The 20,090-nt window shown below is 41.4% G+C and overlaps 1 protein-coding gene across 1 annotated transcript in view; it reads right to left on the bottom strand.

Annotated features, from left to right (window-relative positions):
* ORC4 (origin recognition complex subunit 4) overlaps positions 1 to 20,090 on the bottom strand; it is a 111,797-nt gene that overhangs the window by 70,417 nt on the left and 21,290 nt on the right. The window contains exons 3-6 of the mRNA XM_082262010.1: positions 15,882 to 15,958; positions 11,857 to 11,947; positions 7,140 to 7,215; positions 6,959 to 7,044 (exon numbers count right to left, since the gene is read on the bottom strand). Coding sequence (XP_082118136.1) covers positions 6,959 to 7,044; positions 7,140 to 7,215; positions 11,857 to 11,947; positions 15,882 to 15,958 — 330 coding nt within the window. The remainder of the gene's footprint in view (positions 1 to 6,958; positions 7,045 to 7,139; positions 7,216 to 11,856; positions 11,948 to 15,881; positions 15,959 to 20,090) is intronic.

Below are 20,090 nucleotides of genomic sequence, written 5' to 3'. Positions count from 1 at the left end.
GTGCTCTAAAATTTCCTGGTAGAGGGATGCGCTGGACTTTGGAGTTGATAAACACAGTGGACCAACACCAGCAGATGACATGGCTCCCCAAATCATCACTGACTGTGGAAATCTCACACTGGACCTCACGCAACTTAGATTCCGTGCCTCTCCACTCTTCCTCCAGACTCTGGGACGTTGATTTCCAAATGAAATGCAAAATTTATGGAATGTCCGAAGAGGACTTTGGACATTCCAGTGCTGTTTCATTAATAGCCCAGGTAAGACACTTCTGACATTGTCCCTGTTTCTGGAGTGCCTCAACACAAGGAATTCGACAATTGTAGCTCATGTCCTGGATACGTCTGTGTGGTGACTCTTTAAGCACTGACATCAACTGTAATCCACTCCTTGTGAATTTCCTCAAAATTGTTAAAAGTACTTAGCTTCACAAACCTTTTTCTACCACACTTTTTCCCTACATTCAAATTTCCATTAATATGCTTGGATACAGAACTCTGAACAGCCAGCTTCTTTAGCAATGACCTTCTGTGACTTACCTTCCTTGTGCAGGGAGCCAATGATTATCTTCTTGACAACTGTCAAGTCAGCAGTCTTCCCCATGATTGTGTAACCCACTGAACCAGACTAAAGACTATTTAAAGGCATTTTGAGTTAATTTGCTGAGTGCGACGTGCCATGAGTCTACAATGTTGAACTTTTTCACTAGATTCTAATTTTCGGAGATACTGAATTTTGGATTTTCACTAGCTGTAAGCCATATAAACAACATTAAAAGGGTGTAATGAATCTATATAAATAGGAGTTTCACTTTTTGAATTGAATTACTGAAAAAAAAAAAAAACTTTTTGATGATACTCCAATTTTTTGAGATGCACCTGTATTTATTACATGCTGAGTTTCATTTGTCCATGGTAATGTTTTTTATAAAGTATATGTAAAGCCAAAACTATTTTTAGTTTTTAATATTATACAGAATGGTTACTGTCCATCTATTTTTTTCCCTAACTCGGTCTTACTTAAGATATATTTTAATACACTTCCTGTCTCATATATGCAGCATGAAATAAGGGTGAAATCTTTCTAAAGTAAACCCTCCATTAGGCCTGGTTCACAAAAATACGTTTTTTGGTACTTTTTGCAGAAACGCACTTCAGTTGATTTAACATGGTTTCCTATGGGACACGTTCATAAAAAATATATACACTTTAATGAATTTTAAAAAAAGCCACAATAGTTACGCCAATTTTTTTGTATAATGTGAAAGATGATGTTACACCAAGTAAATGGCTACCGAACATTTCATGCTTTAAAATTGCGCACGCGCAACTCATCTCCCGGGCAATAATATTCTTGCTCTTCGCAGACCCTGGATACATCTATCCATGCTACATATTCAAGTTATGCAATGGGAGTGGCTATCTTGCTAAATAAGTCGTTAGCATAAAAGGTTATACACCTGATAGCCCCTGAGGGAAGATACATTTTTCTTCTATTGGAGATCAAAGCGATTGTTTATGCGCTGGTTAATGTGTAAGTTCCCCCTCCTTTCAACCAGCGGGTCCTGTACCCTGTGTATGAAAAATTAGCCACTTTACAATTTTCCAGACTATACATAGCTGGAGATTTAACTCCATTCTAGATCCATACTTCGACTCCTCCAACCTGAACAGAGTGTATTCCTCTGATTTACTTCAATGGGCACAAGCCTTTAATTACACTGAAATTTGGAGATAGAAGCGCCAGACCTCTAGGGCTGACACCTTTCACTCCACTACTCACAAATCCGGATATAGGATAGACCTGGGTTTCTGGTAACACCTGCACCCTGGCAGCAGTGCAGGAGGTCTCGTACTTACCTGCAGGCCTCTCAGATCATACCCCTTTAGCTATCAAATTAAGGTCTCCTGAGAAACGGGGTAAAAACAGTTGGCGGTTAGCTACTAAGTGGTTGCAGGACCCCAAGGTTGGCAAAATGGTCTCCCCTAAATTACAACAATACTGGGAACTTAATGAAGGCACTGCCTCACCTCACGTGGTCTGGGAGGCCTTTAAGGCCAACGTAAGGGGAGAGCACATCTCCACTATTAAAGTGGTGTGTTCTGAGTTATATCAAGTGCGATAGTTAGAAGACAGTGAATCTAAGGTGGCAGAGGCTTTTTCCGTCTCCCCCTGACTGAATCATTTCAGTCAATTGGCTGATGCGAGAAGAGCATTGTCTTTAACTCTCGCCACAGCTACACATTTAGATCTTCGTTCATTGGCCAGAAGGATCTTTGAGTCCAGAGACAAGAATAACTCCTCACAAATCTAGTAACTGATTACAAAATGCAAACGGTGGTGTCTGAAATCTGTTCCTCAGACGGCCGAGTTATCTCTGACCCTGACCTCATCCTGAATGATTTCAGGACATTCTATGAGCACCACCACAGAGCAATTCCTGGTTTGCCAGCTGAAAGGCTCAGTGAGTACTTGCGAGCCTTGCGATTACCCACTCTCTCTCAGGACCTTGAGTTTTTGGACAAAGATTTTACTGTTGAAGAAACTGAAACGGCGATTCATTAGTTTCCCAACAGTGAAACGCCAGGCCCAGACGGTTTGCCCGGCGAATGGTAGAGAACGTACGCGGCCCTAATCACGCTAACTCTTTCAGGCATATGCCGAGTGTAAAGAGCAGATGTCCTTGCCCCCTTCTATGCAACAGACACATCATCCTCATCCCTGAGCCGGGCAAAGACAAAACCCAATGTGCCCCCTATAGACCAATTTCCTTACTAAACTAGGACTTCAAAATACTGACAAAAAAAATGGGATTTTTGTCTTACCGTAAAATCCATTTCTCTGATGTTCATTGATGGACACAGCTCCGGATTCTTCTTATTCACTGGGTTATACTGCCCCCTACAGGAGTAGGACACTAGGCAGGAAAAAGCTTTACTATGCCTATGGGCAGTCCCAGGGGGTATACACTCACTCCCAGCTATAGGCACTTAGTTTGGTTACAAGCAGGGTCAGAATATAGCCAACTCCACAGAGGGGTGGGTGCTGCTGTGTCAATCAATGAACATCAAAGAAATGGATTTTACAGTAAGCCAAAAATCCCATTTTCTCTTTCGTTCATTCACGGACACAGCTCCTGATTCTTCTTAACCAAAGCAGTGTAAAAACATGAGGGGTGGGGAAAACAGAAAAAAAAAAAACCCAAGGCTAACCATAGCCCAGGGCTCGACAAACCCCAGGTGCCAGGTCGCATTGGCGACTAGAATTAGCGACCTGGCACCTGGGGTGTCCTGTCCCTTTTGCGCCCCCCCCCCCCCACATCCTCCTGAGTGCACTGACTACCGCTCCGTCCGAAAATTGAGGCCCTGGCTTTTCGGCCTTCTTCTATAAGATGAGAGAGGCTTCCAACGGGGAAGTGGCGCCCTCTTGTGGAGGCCGGGAGTTTCACAAGCAGTCACTAATGAGTTTCCACTGCCTGTTCTCAATGCCTGCCCATCTCCTTCCCAAGAGGAGATGAGATGGAAGTTTTTGCAGGCTTCATCTCCCTGTCCACTTACCTTTGCTTAAAAGGTAAGTGGACAGGGAGTGTGGTTTTATTTATTTTTTTAATTATTTAAAAAATAATAATTTTATTTTTAATTATTAAAAAAAAAAATAATAAAATTATATATAATATATATATATATATATATATATATATATATATATATATATATATATATATATATATATATATATATATATAGTACAGACCAAAAGTTTGGACACACCTTCTCATTCAAGTGTATAAGGCCGCTTATCTATATTGCGGCTGTGCCAAAAAATTCCATAAAGTGAAATTATTGTCCTTGCTCCAACGAACGGGATGATACCGCACATGTGATTGGAACACCATTTACATACGCGGGTGCAACTTGCGTACGAGTTTGCTTCTGTGCGCGAGCACGTAGGGATGAGGCAGTTGAACTTTTTTTTTTTTTTACTTTCTAATTTACATTTTTTTCTTTTTTGATCACTTTTATTCCTATTACAAGGAACGTAAACATCCCTTGTAATAGAAATAAGCATGACAGGTCCTCTTTATTGAGAAATATGGGTTCAAAAAGACTTTAAAGGTTAAAAGTAAAAAAAAATCCTTTGTTTATGCCCGAGAACAAACAGGGACATCAGAGGTCACTCCGGTCCTCCAAGGACATAGAGCCGAGTGGGGGCCATCTTGCCCAGCAAACAGCCGTATCATTTTTGGGCTTAACGGATGGCTCCAGTAAGCTCGAAAACGACCAGGAAGAGGTGGGAAGGAGCACCCTCCCTCTGCTTATAAAAGCGATTTTTGCTTTGAATCCCCTGATGGGCTCACTGTTATTTGAAAGCCAGCCACCTAATAATTTTTTTTTTTTTTTTTTAAATATGACACTGGGGGATTTGTCATCTAGCTGCAGCCATAACCCCAGTATTTAAAATAATGACATACATTTACAGTTGAGCAGTCTGCAAGCAAAAAAGAAAAAAAAAAAAAAAACACTTTTTCAGAAGACTTCAATGGAGAAGTGCAGAAAGGCATGTAGTGCTTTTTTGCCACGATTGTACCGGGATTTGCGTTACTCAATCTGCAAGAAATAACAAGAAATTGCCCAAAAAAATGCATCAAAATTTAAAATGACGCATCAAAAACGCAAAACGCACCGCAAAAAGCCCTCCAAAAATGGATCAAAAGCAAACAGTATAGGTGTGAACCAGGTCGTAGACAGTTGTCACCAGAACAATGTCTCCATTGTAAGATCTCCCCTGCTTTGCAGAGAAAAAAAAAAAAAAAACGGCACATCCCCGCTGACAGAACAGAGCTCTGTATGGTTTACATTCACAGATCTCTGTCCTGTCAGCCTCTTCGCTGATCAGCGGGTGCCATGACTAATAACAGCAAAGCCAGCAATGCGCGCCCCTCTTACCAGGAAGTGCTGGATCACATATTTAGATACATGATGCAGCACGGGAGAGACGTTCTGCCACAGTACTTCAACGTGAGGCGGTCAGCAAGCGGTTATTAATGCTGCTGTCCAAAGAAGTCTCTGATGCTTCTTAATCTAGAGTGTAGGAAGGTGTGTTATTGTCCGGATCACAAGGTGAAACCTCTACAAGAGAGGAATTTTACTTACCTTGAAGTTCAGCTTTAATGCTGAACTCCTGGGTCAAAACAAAAAATATCTTTGTAGCAGGGCACAGGCATCCAACCCATCAGGGCAGTAGCTGGTTTTGCTCCCCACCCTCAGCAAAGACTTGGCAGCCCCTCCATCCTTCTAATCTCTGCAATCAGTAAATACACAGGATGCAGGGGGGAGACTATACATGAACAACTTTGTTGCTTTTTCTTGTGGACATTGAGGATGAATTCCACCACGGTGTTTATAGATTGATAAGTAAAGGTTTTTTTTATTTAGAATTATTTTATTTTTTTTCAAGAATAGGTTACTAATTAAATTTCTATAGCCCTAGGTTCTGCTTTACATTTCTAAACATTTGACATGTTCCAAAGGAATTTGTGGTAATATTTTTGTTATGCTAAACTGGTAGATGGCCAGATCGAGTAAGCCAGTCTCTTCCATCTTCAGTGCTGACATTTTACAGTCAAACACATCAGTGACCATATTCCTACCTCTCACTAGCAACAAATCATTTTTGCTAGTCAGAGATTGACTTTTGAAGTTTTGAAAGATCTTGTGCTGGGAGATGAAAGTGCAAAGCATAAAAGCAGTAAATAATTTCAAAAAGGTTCCTGGTTTGTAATTTAGTTATGTCTCATTCCTGCTTTGTCTGCTTAAAAAGTAAATCGATCACATATAAAACAAAAATCACAGCATTGTCATTCAGACTGGAACACTGCAGAAATCACTTTATGTTGTAGTTTTTTTGTCAGTGCTAAGCTACCAGCAGAGAAATATCAGTGATATTGCACTCCGAGTAAAGCACCACTGCATCCTATGCAGCTGCATAGAGCCAGAAGTTCTAGACTAAGCGCTGCTGAGCCTCAACACTTTAGATAGCATGAATAATGCTGTCTGCCCAAGCATGCTTTCAGGTTTTCTTCACAACACAAGCAGTAACTGTAAAACTTTTGTATTTAAAAACAAAACTATAAATTGCATCTTTTAGAGCCGGTGCACACTGAGGCGACACGACTTTGGGGGGGGGCGACCTGTGAAGTCGCGTGCACCGCGAAGTCTATGCAAGTCGCTCCGAGGTCGCCCCAAAGTAGTACAGGACCCTTTTCCCAAGTCGGAGCGACTTGCGTCGCTCCTATTAGAACGGGTCCTGTACTACTCAATGGACCGCGACCGACCGCGACTTGTCAGGCTGACAAGTCGCGGCAGTGTGAATGGGTTCTTAGTGTATGCACAGTATTGTCCAGCCAAAATGTTTTTCTTCGTTTTGGATGGAGTTGAAAAGAATTCGAAAACCTGTTAGTTTTTTTGTTTACTGTGACTATTACAGAGAATGAATCCTTACTTTCTGTTCCGATAAAAAATGTTTTTTTACCAGATGTGACACATGAGGAACTCTTCAACAGGAAAAAAAAAAAAAAAAGGCTTTTCTTTTAGGGCATGGTGAGAACCCATCAGATTTTAATTTCTGTTTGCATATCTGTTGATAATTTTACATTACTTTTTGTCTGGTAAAACTTCTCAGAAGAACAGAAAGGAAGGGTAAATCTCTCTAATTAAGTCCAAGATGACAATAAAAATCAACAGAAGTTCAAATCCTTCCCCACTCCAAAAACAATTTAAAAATAAATATTTTCGGTTGGCACACGAAGTTATAAAAAGAAAAAAAAAAAATAACTTCTTCAAAATTTAATAAAGGTGCTTCATTCCATTTCCAAAACCCCTCTTTCTAATGTATAGATAAGTAAACTTCTATAAAGCCTATGCAAAAGGCAGCCACCATGATCCAGAAATGTACTTACAAATACTCTATCTCCAACTACATTTTCCAAATGTAATTGTCTAGTAATCTCTTTCAAAGCAATCTTGTCATTTGTCTGCAGCAAACCTAAAACCAAAAACAGATTATGTAAAAAACATAAAAAAAACACATAACGTAAAATGTAACATGTAAGCTTGTGCCGCCTCATTTCTTTTCCATACCATTCAGATGGACTGTTAGGGCATTCTCCTTTAGCTCTTTTACGGCCAGGATCTCCTTCAGAACATCATGCAACAACTGGAATATAATAAATAATACAAAGAAGGAAATTTAATGGAGGAAATGTGTAACAAAATTAGATGCAAATTAGGCTGTCCTTCAGCAAAGTCTATAACAGTATGTTTGTGTATTTGCACCCCCTGCTCCTGCAATCTTTGGTAGCCAACTGACCATTACATCTACATGGGCTTGTTGAATATCCCAATCCATTCCAAAACCATGGACATTAGTATGGAGTAAGCCCCTCCTTTGCAGCTATAACAGCCTCCATTGGTCCGGGAAGGCTGAGAGGTTTTGGACAGTATCTAAACATTTGTGTACATTCAGCCAAAGGTGCTTTTATAAGGGTCATTTACTAATGTTGAATGAGAACGCCTGGCTAGCAGTCAATGTTCCAGTTGATCCCAAAGGTGTTCAGTGGGGTTGAGGTCAGGGATCTGTACAGGCCACTCGAGTTTCCCCACATCAAAAAACGTATCAAACCATGTTCTTTTGGACTTCGCATTGTAAGCAGTTAAACTACAACAAAAATGGGCTTCCACAAACCGTTGCCACAAGCATAAAAGCACATCATTATCCAAAACATCTTTCTATGCTGTAGCATTACCAGCACCCTTCACTGGATACACATGAACTCTATAATGTGGAGGGGTTTATACATACAGTAGGTGCGATAGTCACATAGTCTTGTGGTCTGGGTTAAGAGTCCACAAACTTCTGGCCATACAGCATCTACATACATGTCAATTTATTAGACAACACAATGCCTAAAGAACTCCAATCACATTTCAGAGAAACCCTTTATTAAAAGCTACCAACAGGAACTGCTGTTGGTAGTACATAGGAGGGCAAGTCCACAACTCACCAAAGCTGGCCGTAGATGGTTGCTTTTTTTTTTTCTTTTCGTTCAACCAGCGGGCAGCTGCTGATCGACAAAAGTTTTTCAGCTTGCCAAATATACAGAAGTCAATAATCAACTTCTGTGGAACAGGGATAGCCACACATTGATTGAAACTCGTCCAGTCCCATTTGAACCGGACAAAATTTTTATACGCCTATGGCTGGCTTACAGGATAAGTTCCCCTTTTGGGACATGTTACATGTTCGAGCAGCTGCAGGCATTCCCTCTCTGCTCGCCCTCCCTAGTGACAGTGGGTGGGCATCTTCTCCGGTGGCCCACTGTCACTGTTTAAAAAAAAAAAAAAAACACATGGCCCGGCCAGAACATTCATTCACAGTCCTCTAAATGGGAAACTACAAGTCCCAAAAGCCTATGCAGCTGTCGGCTTGTAGTTTCAATGACCTGTTAAGCGCTCTGGTAAGTTTATTCTTCCCGTCATTGTGAATCTGCCTGCCCGTACCGGGTACAAATAAACAGATACAATGAGAAGTCTGCAGGAGTCCTGCATGGCATCTGCTGATCACGGGGGCAATCATTTCCAGGCTACAAATAAAAAAATAAATAAAAAGCACATTTGTTTTTTACCTGCAAAAAGATGGGGATTTATTTATTTTTTTTTTTAACCACTTTACTACCGCTTACGGGAATACTACTGCGGCAGAGTGGCTCGTTCCCGTCCAGTCACGTAGTATTAACGTGACTGGACTCCTCCCCTTCTGGGCGGCGCTTGCGCGCCGCCGGAGGCTCGCTCCCGCTGTTTTCATTCACAGCGGGAGTCGGGCCAGGGGAGGAGCAGCGGCGATCGCCGCTGCTCTTACCCGATCGTCGGGGATCGAGTCTGGAGATCCGCCCGCTGTGTGTAAACACAGCGGGCGGATCTCCATAGTGACAGGGAGTGACAGATCGGACTGTTCAGCATAGCTGGACATCCGATCTGTCCATGAATCACATAGTCACCTCCCCCCCTACACGTCAGTAAGCACCAGGCATACATTAACCCCTCCCTCTCCAATAAAATTAACCCCTTCCCTGCCAGTGTCATTTTTACAGTAACAGTGCATATATATAGCACTGATTACTGCAGTAATGTCACTGGTACCCCCAAAAGTGTCAAAAATGTCAGTCAGGGGTCCGGTCTGTCCGCCGCAATGTCGCAGTCCCGCAAAAAAAATCGCAGATCGCCGCCATTACGCGTTAAAAAAAAAACACCAAAAATGACAGAAATCTTTCCCTTTGTTAGTAAACGCAATAACTTTTGCGCAAACCAATCAAAATACGCTTATTGCGATTTTTTTTACCAAACATATGTAGCATAAAACAAATTGGCAAAAAACTTTTAAAAAAATTGGTTTTTACATCTTTTTTGGGGGGAATTTCATATAAAAAAATGTGAAAAATATTGTTATTTTTTCAAAATAAACGCTCTTTTTTTGTTTATAGCGCAAAAAGTAAAAATCGCACAGGTGATCAAATACCACCAAAAGAAAGCTCTGTTTGTGGGAGAAAAAGGACGTAAATTTCGTTTGGGTACGGCGTCGCACGACCGCGCAATTGTCAGTTGAAGTCGCACAGCGCCGAATCGCAAAAAGTGGCCTGGACGGAAGACAGCAAAATCCTCCGGTTGTAAAGTGGTTAAAAAAGGTGAACTTATCATTTAACACTACTACAAGTTTATGGAGCATTTTGACCTAAAGGCAGAAAACTCAGAATGAACCAGGTTGCATGTTATCAGATCCCACAACTACGACCTACAAGCGACTCGTACTACTTACAAGCGACACCTACCTACAAACGGAGGGTATTAACTGGAAATGAGGAGAAATCTACCCATAGGAAAATAAATTCACTCCTGTAAGAGTTCACATGGGAAAAAGGTGTCCCCACTGAAGCTTAAAGCAGAGTTCCTGCCTAACCGCACACTCACCTGTCCCACGGTCCAGCGATGCGCCGTCTTCTCCCTCTCTGCTCCGCGGCGCCGGCATCACTGATGTGGGCACCCGGCTGTGACAGTTTGCGGCTTCACAGCCGGGTACGCACTGCGCATGCGCGAGTTGCGCTATGCGTCGTGATTGGCCGGAAATCTTCTGGGACCTCTGACATAGACATGGTAGACAACAAGCTTGGCAGTAGCATGCAATGCCAAGCCGCCGCAAGCAAAGCCAACAGAATACTGGGATGTATAAAAAAGGGGATTCACTCCAGAAATAAAGAGATTATTCTCCCTCTCTACAAGACTCTGGTCCGGCCACATCTGGAGTATACTGTCCAGTTCTGGGCACCGGTCCTCAGGAAGGATGTGCTGGAACTGGAGAAAGTCCAGAGAAGGGCAACAAAAATAATTAGGGGAATGGAGGACATCAGCTATGAGGAAAGACTACAAGCACTGAACCTTTTCTCTCTGGACATCAGCTATGAGGAAAGACTACAAGCACGGAACCTTTTCTCTCTGGAGAAAAGACGATTGAGGGGGGATATGATATCAATGTACAAATACTGTACTGGCGACCCGAGCATAAGGAACAAACTATTTAGAGAAAGGAGATACAATAAGACACGTGGCCACTCACTAAAACTAGAGGAAAGGAGGTTTAACCTTAAAGTGCGTAAGGGGTTCTTCACTGTAAGGATGTGAAATTCTCTTCCACAAGCAGTCGTATCAGCAGGGAGCATTGATAGTTTCAAAAAACTATTAGATAGACACCTTAAAGACAACAACATACAGGGGTATACAATGTACGGTTAAAAGCAAACACACACACGCATCATAGGTTGAACTGGATGGACTGATGTCTTTTTTCAACCTCACTAACTATGTAACTACTATGTAACATGTCCCAGAAGATTGCAGGGAGGGAGGGAGGGAGAGAGGAGAACTTCCGCTCAGGGCGCCGCTCCGAGCGGAAGTGGGAGCGGGTACATGTCAAATCTAGGTACCCGCCCCCCCCAAAAATGACATGCCAAATGTGGCATGTCAGGGGGTTAGGACTATTTAAAGCGGAAGTTCCACTTTTGGGTGGAACTCCGCTTTAATCCTTGTTTCCACAACAACCCAAAATTTTCAAGATCCAATTGTCATAGGGACAGAAAGTGAGGTGAAATTTTCTAAACGGGGTACAGACAGCAAAACAAACATTTCAGGGGTGGTAACCCTTCCCTATGCTATCCAAAAAACGTAAAAAAATCTTCTTTTGGCTGGGGCTACACTGTACCTGTTCTGACTTACAAAGTGGACTTGAAAACAAACCTACAGTCCCCATCTTGTTTGTAAACCCAGGGACCGACTGCATGCAAAACCACTTATTAGTACAGACCGCGCTTTTTTTTTTTTTTTTTTTTTTTTTTTACACACTGCCCCTTCTCTCCCCCATATGGAGTTAGGCTGGCCATACATTGTACAATTTTCCTTTAGATTTACCAAAACCATATCATATAAAGTCAAACCTAAACACTTTCACTTTTTATGCAGTCAGGCAGGCCCTTGCACTACATAGCTGACGGTAAATCTAAAAGAAAATTGAACAGGAAAATTGTAAAATGTATGGCCAGCCTTACACTGTCTCACAGCTGGAGGATAGTTAGAAGAACATCAGATTTGTGATTGACAAGTGTGGAGAGCTTTGCAAACAGTGGGACAAAAGAGCACTAATAAGTTGCATCAGCAAACTTAAGAGATTTTTATATTCTGCCAATACAAATCCTTCCACACAGATTACACACAGGACCAGTATCTTGGCTCATATAAAATAATGAACACTCACCATACTCTTCCCTGATCCCCTGGGTCCGATGATCAGCACAGAGTTACTCTCCCCATGAATCACTGTTCTCTTCAGAAGCTCCACTAAGTGCCTGAAATTATAATAACAAAGACTGAGCTTCTCAAAGTCTTCGAATAGCACAGAGCAGAAAGAAGGAATTAGAAAAAAAAAAACGCTAGCTGAAAGGCAGTCATCTGAGAAGCTGGCTTCATCTAACTTCTGACAGCAGCTGAGTGAGAGGCAAACAGCTGCTTGACTCATGTTGTAACTCACAAAGATACAATAGGTTTGAAGGGGCACATCCTTACATGTTATCAATGATAATGTGTCCTTGAGAAGTAAAAAATAAATAAATAAGCTGATTTTTCTTTATTTCAGGAAAACGGATTCCTATAACACAGCAGAGTGAAGTCACTTGTATTGAATGAGCATCTTATTGACAAATACCTGAACATAGAATCCATAGTTTCAGCAAAAATATTGCATCGGGGAGGTCCTTCTCACTAATAATCATAGTCAATAATAACATTAAAAATAGTCAATAATAATTGACTATTATTATTAATAGTCAATGACAGTGCCTCAAAGCTTATTTTCAAGTAGAACTCCTGTCTGCAGCTATATATATTTTTCTATATCCCCTGCATGCTGGGCAGCTTTTTTCCCTGTCTTTTAAGGGCCCATGGAAGCTGCTGTCTTTTTAACGCATGCATAGTAGTAGGCCAAAATGCACAAGTAGAACTTCCGAATAATAAACCTATTCAGCACTGTGGTGCGTGATTAAAATTGGATTTTTATCTTACCGTAAAATCCTTTTCTCTAAATTCATTGACGGACTCTGATCTTCATATCAGTGGGGTTATACTGCACCCTACAAGAGTAGGACACTAGGCAGAAAAGAGTTCTGGCTACGCCTAAGGGCAGTCCCAGGGGGTATACCCTCTCTCCCTGCTATAGGATGACAGTTTTGTACCAAAGCAGTGTCAGAGAAAATACCAACCCAACTCAATAAAGGGGCGGGTACTGAGTCCGTCAATGAACTCAGAGAGAAGCATTTTACAGTAAGACAAAAATACAATTTTCTCTATCGTTCATTGACGGACACATTCTCTGATCTTCATATCAGTAGGGACATCCCAAAGCAGTGCAATAAAAATGAGGGGTGGGAACAGCAGAAAAAGAATTCCCCAAGGCTAAACCATAGCCAACCAGGCAACATAGGACTCATCATAACAACAAAATGAGACCCAACTGAAAAAACATCAAACACCCTCTAGGAAGACTAAAACACCCTTAAACAGCAGCCTGCAAAACTTTGTGGCCAAAAGCGGTATCTGCAGATGCCAGCACATCCACCTTGTAAAACTTTGTGAAAGTGTCAACAGACGACCAGGTTAAAACTGACATCCTATAGCAGGGAGAGAGGGTATACTCCCTGTGACTGCCCATGGGCATAGCCAAAACTTTTTTCTGCCTAATGTGCTACTTAACATGTGTGCAACTATGTTGCTAATCTTGATTGAGAGTGGAAAACAGCTATGGAAGGATACTAGCTTTAGTAATCACTTGCCGAAGAGTGTGCTGACGTCACACATGTGGGTACAGAAATAAGGCAAAGCAATGTGCACAAAATCCCTAACACTCAGATTGTTTGGGTACTTCAGTAATAGTTTCATAATAGCCCTTTAAAGTGCATAATCTAGAGACCCTTGAAAAAGTTTCTCGCCATCTGTGATACTATGTCAGCACTCCGTAAATAATTGCAACTATGTTGCTGGTCTTGGTTGGGGATGGAAAGCAACTTGAGAAACAATGGTAGCAAGTGAAGTCATCTGCTGTGAAGTGTTGCAAATAATGTATCAATTGAAAAAGTAGTCCATAAACACTCACAGCGTTCTGTTACCTTGTGTCTGATGGTGAAGTTGCTTGTTCTTTTCCCCTCTCCTCATCCAGAGTAAGGCTGGCCATACACTATACAATTTCCTTTAGATTTACCTTGAACTATGCGGTGCAAGGGCCTGCCTGATTGCATACAAATTTAAAGTGTTTAGGTTTGACCTTATATTATATGGTTTTGGTAAATCTAAAGCAAAATTGAACAAGGAAATTGTATAGTGTATGGCCAGCCTGAGATTATTCAGGGCAGAAATAAACGGCAAAGGTTTCCAAGGGATGTGCTTGTTCAAAGTGCCCTCGTATTGCTTGCTTCAAAGTAAATACCAGGACTCTGCTCGCGGTCCGCCATCCATGGAGAGTTCATTTTCAAAGATGTTGATGGTGTCAACGCGTTTCACAGTGGAGTTGCGTAGCTTCGTCTGGACCCTCGGCTCTATTTAAAACAACGTACCTGTACGTTGCTTCCTGTAATAGATATTGGGAACGCATGCGCCGCCAGAGGTGCGCACATGCGCCGATTGGTCAGAGGGGGAGCCAATCAGCCAGTCCGGCGGATGCAATGTCTGCCAGCCACCTGCAATCGCTCCCCATGGAGACAGAACGCCGGTCTGCCTATGTAAACAAGGCAGACCACTGCTCTGTCAGAGATTAACGCAGGGATAATGTGTTCCTCCTATTTGGGAACCCAGGTTTCTGTGTTCATCCAGTGAGTTCATCCCCCACCCAATTAGAAAGCATCCCCTAGAAGCACACTTAACTCTTTGATTGCCCCTGGTGTTAATCCCTTCCCTGCTAGTGTCATTAGTACAGTAACAGTGCATATTTTTATGCACTGATTACTGTAGTATTGTCACTGGTCCCCTAAAAAGCGTTAGTTAGGTGTCCGATCTGTCCACCACAATGTCGCAGTCCCGCTAGAAAAATCGCTGATTGCAGCCATTACTAGTAAAAAATAAATAAAAATGACAAAATCTATCCCCTAGTTTGTAGACGCGATAACTTTTGCTCAAACCAATCTATATACACTTATGGGTTTTTTTTTTTACCAAAAATATGCGGCAGAATACAGATTGGCCCAAACTACTGAAGAAAAAATTAAACTTAATTTTTTTTTTTTTATTAGGAATGTTTTATAGCAGAACTTAAAAATTATTTTATTTTTTTTTTCCAGAATGGTCACTCTTTGTTTATAGCGCAAAAAATAAAAACCGCAGAGGTGATCAAATACCACCAAAATAAAGTTAATTTGGTTACAGCGTCGCACGACTGTGCAATTGTCAGTTAAAGTAACGTAGTGCCGTATCACAAAAAAATGGCCTGGGGGTAAAACCTTCCGGTCCTTAAGTGGTTAATACAGCATTACCTAAATGTCAACAGTAGAGTGCAGAGAACAAGAAACGGTGTTACATGTATCTGCAATTAAATCCTACTGCACAGCATAAGACAGGTATCCTTCTATAGTTCTTCCTGCTACTGTATAAGGGGATAATACAGAACAGATCACCTAAATTTCATGAGGCAAGTTCGATTTATTCACTAAGAAACACTGTATTCACACACAGAAAATAACATACACCATTAGCTGTAGTTCTTGAGTCCTAGTACTCGGTGTGCACAGGAAGAGAGCTCTGAAGTAACTCTCGCACAGTTCAAACAGACGCTATAGAAGTTGTGTGCACCACAGAAGACACAGCAGCTAAGACCAACAGCCACCCCCCCAAGGACCAAGAGGTGTGACATGCATCTTCTGCAGACCAAAGTGTGTCTGCTGAAATTCCCTTCAATAAAAGAATACAGAGGCCCTTTACTATTACTTCAAGCTTTATCTTACACGGGGCTTACTCTACCCATTAGTAAGGCATGGTGCTTGGTGACTGGCCCAGCAACGTCATTGAGTCACAGACTAATCCAATTCCAGAATTTTACAGGTATTTTCTATGCTCCTAGCAGCAAAAAACAGAGCAGTGAGAGAGCAAAGGAAAGGCAATTATATGCTGCTGGGAAGGGGGAATAAAGTAAACCTGTGCTTTGCCCTGCAACACTAAGCTTTTTTTATATGTCATGTGACTAAACTGGCTCTAAAGTATGTGTATTTGCATATAGAGTATCCTGTACAGAGATTAACTTACTTGTGCTGAGATTCCACCCCACATCTCTTGCCAGGGTGGGCTAGCTGAAGCAGCCTCAGTCGCAGGTGAGCCTGTACCTATATGTGCAAAGAAAGGTTAGATGTAGCCAACATAGGTCCAAATGAAAGCAAATCATCCACGCCACATCCATCCAGTATGATACCCCAAAATGCTTTTCATACAAAATCATGCTGCAGAGAAAAACTGCCTATGAGAACAGTGATGACTGATATGTTGCGAAGGGTGTGGAGCTATAATCTTTAGTCACTAACATGGGGCAAATATGCAGGAGAGACCTCTCTTGCTGATCTTATGGTCCAGGTCAGGGACTCGCCAATAAAGAGCCCATGATCAGGAGAACAGTCCCAGTGCCTGCAACTCTAAATAAATAAATCAGCGGTGGGAGAATATATTTTCTATTCTCACGGGTTTACTTTAAAGAGAACCTGCACTAAGAAAAAAATGTAGGCTGCCACTGCTGAAATCTGCTTTTCCAAAATCTGCCTTCAAAATTTGCCTTGCCGTTACGACACAAAAACACTCACCTGACCTGAAACCTGCCTGCACATTAGGTGTTCTTGCATTATTCTTATTTTTTTAGCCTGGCAACAAATATTGCCAGCTGGTAGGGCAGCAATTGCAGCCATGGTACTGATTACCAATAAAAGTAGCCATATACCAATTTAGAACCTGGCAACGCAAGGAAGAAGTCTCACCCAAGCTTTCCCATGCTCCCAACAACCCAATATACCTGTGCAACTATTTATATTATGAAATGTCAACTGTCACAACAAGCTCCACCAGCAGAGGGAGCCCTCATGAATAACGATTACTTTAATCTTACCAAAAACTTTACTGAGAGCGGTTGGTGGAGTGTTGTGTACCCCAATATGAGGATTTTCTATTACTGTAGTTGCAGATCAAGTGGTGGTAGATCGTTTTAAAGTACCAGCAGGCACCTTGGGTGTTTAAAATAAAAAACATGCTATACTTACCTGCTCTAGGCAATGATTTTACACAGAGGGGTCCCCTACGTCCTCTTCTGGCAGTCCCCTGCTGGCGCTGTCAAATTCTCCCTGCCCGGCACTCTTGCATGCGCACTCACCCAAGCTGGGCTGTGGGCATCCATAAGACACACACAGCACCGATAAGCCTCACCCCCACCTCACAGGAGGTTTGACTGTCAGCAGTGGGAGCCTATGAAATTAGGAAGTGAGGGGAGTGGTGTGGCAGCTGAGACAGTGCTGAAGCAGTGATGGGAATCAGGTGAGTGTTTAGGGGATGGTGGTGGGTAGGATAGGTAGTGGGGTGGTTTTTTTAACCCTAAAGTCGTTATAAACCTCAGATATAAGATTTGAGCAACGCATATCCAGCTATAGTGTTTAATGGTCTCAGTCCAGGGCACACAACCATCTACTTCGTTTCTCAGCTACTGGCATGAGTCACTTCTGACAAGGTTTCCGAACACCAAGAGAAAAAAAAGGTGACAGGGGAGGAACTCCAGCACACAGCCTGTGATAGACAGCCTCCACTCTGTTATTGTGTGAAGGGGGGGTCCTCACTGAGCTCTGCAGAGTAACTTCAGCTCTTCACCCCCTTTTTTCTGACCGCTTAAACAAGTTTTAGAAACTCTGCACCTTAAACTAATGTAGAGAAGAGAAGACTGCAAATTAACAGGTACAACTTACGTAGGAAGATTTTTTTTTTCATCTCTGTGCATCCCCTAATTCCAGTCACTTCACCGGGCATACAACAACTTTCAAGCAGAGAATACATAAAAAGGTAAGAACCTTTATACTTTAAAACTACTTTAAGGAACTCTAGATATGGATATTTTATACATCAATGTCCCGCCTCATCCAATCAGAAAACACTTTGCAATCATTCAGGCACTCTCTGAAAAGCAACCTTGCCAAGCAGACAGCCTCCTGTGTTTAAAATGCAGCAGGGCAGCCACTCAGCACAGGAAAAAAAAACAAGCAATGGAAAGCAATAGAAAATGCGGTAAAAACACAGTAGCAATGTGTTTTGGTAAGGTTTTTGAGTCACATGTCCTTTAAAAACTGCACCGCAAACACAGTAAAATCGCAGCAAAACCATTTTATTTTGCGGCTCAGTGTGAAAGCAGCCTAACAGTAAAACAGCTGGAAGGTGAAGTCACTATATACTATTGCAGCATTCTGTCACTTCCTTGTTCACTGGACTGTGAAAAAAAGCATGACCAAATTGCTTCGACATTTCCTTCTCTCTCACCTTCCAATACCCAAGTACAAGTTGGATTGAGAACATTGTGCAGCAAATAAATGAGTTTAATTGACTCAAAATGCATACTCCTCCACTCTCAGAATGATATTAGTTATGCAGGGCATTGTGAGCACATAATAAAACACAATATTGCTGTACTCAAAGCGGCAATAAACCCAAAAGTACGTTTTTACAATGCAGCTTACCAATTCTTAAATGTGGTGGCTGCATTCGTTTTTTTTTTTTTTTTTTAAAACGGACACAGATGACACTTGTGTCATCCGCTCCGTATGTCCGCATATCATCCCATCCGTTTGCGGATGATATATGGACATAATGTATGTCTATGGGATTGCGGTTGTCAGCGGATGACACCGCTGACATCCGATTTTGCGTCCTTTCCGTTTTTTAAACGAAAGAAAAATAGGGTTCCGTTCCAAAAAACGAAAGGACACAAATCGGATGTCAGCGGATCATCCGCAATCCCATTGACATGCATTATGTCCGTATATCATCCGCAAACGGATGGGGTGATATACGGACATACGGAGCACCCGTGTGAAAGAGGCCTTAGTCGTATTTTAGTCTTTTGACTAAAATGCTATTTTAGTTTTAGTCTTATTTTAGTTGACTAAAATCTCCAGTACATTTTAGTCTACTAAAATCTCACATTTTAGTCAACTATAAAATCAAATGGGTTAAGGTATATTATAATGCATTATTTAAACATGTCTCTAGAATTTCCAAACTAATTATACCAATTTACCCCTGGAGTAAAAAATGTAATACTATGTTATTATTTATGGTATTAAGGTTTGAACATGCACTACAGACACAGATTTAGCCATTGTGATATATAACGTCTTTATAAATAAAGCAGAGATTCATAAACACACAAAAATATTGCCTTTTGACAAACAGAAGCACTACTTTAAAATGCAAAAAAAAAAAAAAAAAAGTGAACTCTATTGGCTGTAATGTCATTGCACACATTACCTGAACATAGTATCAACATAAATATTATGGAAAAATATAAGCAAAGGCTTTTTCCAAAATTTTTCTCTTCCAGCAGCTTAGTAGATTTCCCTTACTTATGCGTATGCGGTGGTGCAATACATGTTTAAACTTTACTGTGCCATTATTACATGCTCTGGATGGAATTGTGTTGCCAATTTAGAAATGGCCAGCAGAGTAGTGTTAATTATGTCAATTTTCACTTTAGTTTTAGTCATAGTCTTGACTAAAATGTAATTTTAGTTTTAGTCATATTTTAGTCTTATGACTAAAATGCCATTTTAGTTTTAGTCATATTTTAGTCGACTAAAATAGTGTTAATTTAGTCGACGAAAATATTTTAGTAGACTAAATTAACACTGGTTGAGACAAAGCTTTTACTACTGACAGGTGATCTTACAACCTTTAACCTTTATTCCAAAAAGGAAACAAAAACAGTGTGCTGTAACTAATAGTGTTAGCTTGGACTTCAATTTGTTGAGTGCAAGGCTTGACAAATTTGCTTTGAATCTAGGAGCCAGCTTGTGCACGAAGATATGCAACATGTGCAACGTTTTCATGCATAGGCACCCAATGCGTATATGTGGGGGTCTTTTTTTTTTTTTATTGGTAGGTGTTGGGATTTTGTGTTTAGGTGTAACTATTTATTAACAATTATTTACATATTTTTTTTTTTACTTAAAAACAGCTAATAGGGACCCGAAAGTGAAGTCCTATATATTGCTTCCAGTCAGGAACAAGAAGGGAGGGGAGAGCGGACATGCGTTCGCCCTCCTCCTCCCCTCTACCCTGCAGTGGCTGCTATGCTAGACCCATAGGGGGGGGGCATTTTATCCGTGTGTGGAAGCAATCAGGCGGCAGCTGAGCCATCCGAATGCTTCCACCTAAAAATTGAGCACTGCAGCTTGCCCGCAGCAGACCTTTAAAAAAAGAAAAAAAAAAAAACTGACT

The sequence above is a fragment of the Pelophylax lessonae genome (genome assembly GCF_965119305.1).
Source record: "Pelophylax lessonae genome assembly, chromosome: 6".
Lineage (NCBI taxonomy): Eukaryota > Metazoa > Chordata > Amphibia > Anura > Ranidae > Pelophylax > Pelophylax lessonae.
This window is presented reverse-complemented; position numbering and strand designations above follow the sequence as displayed.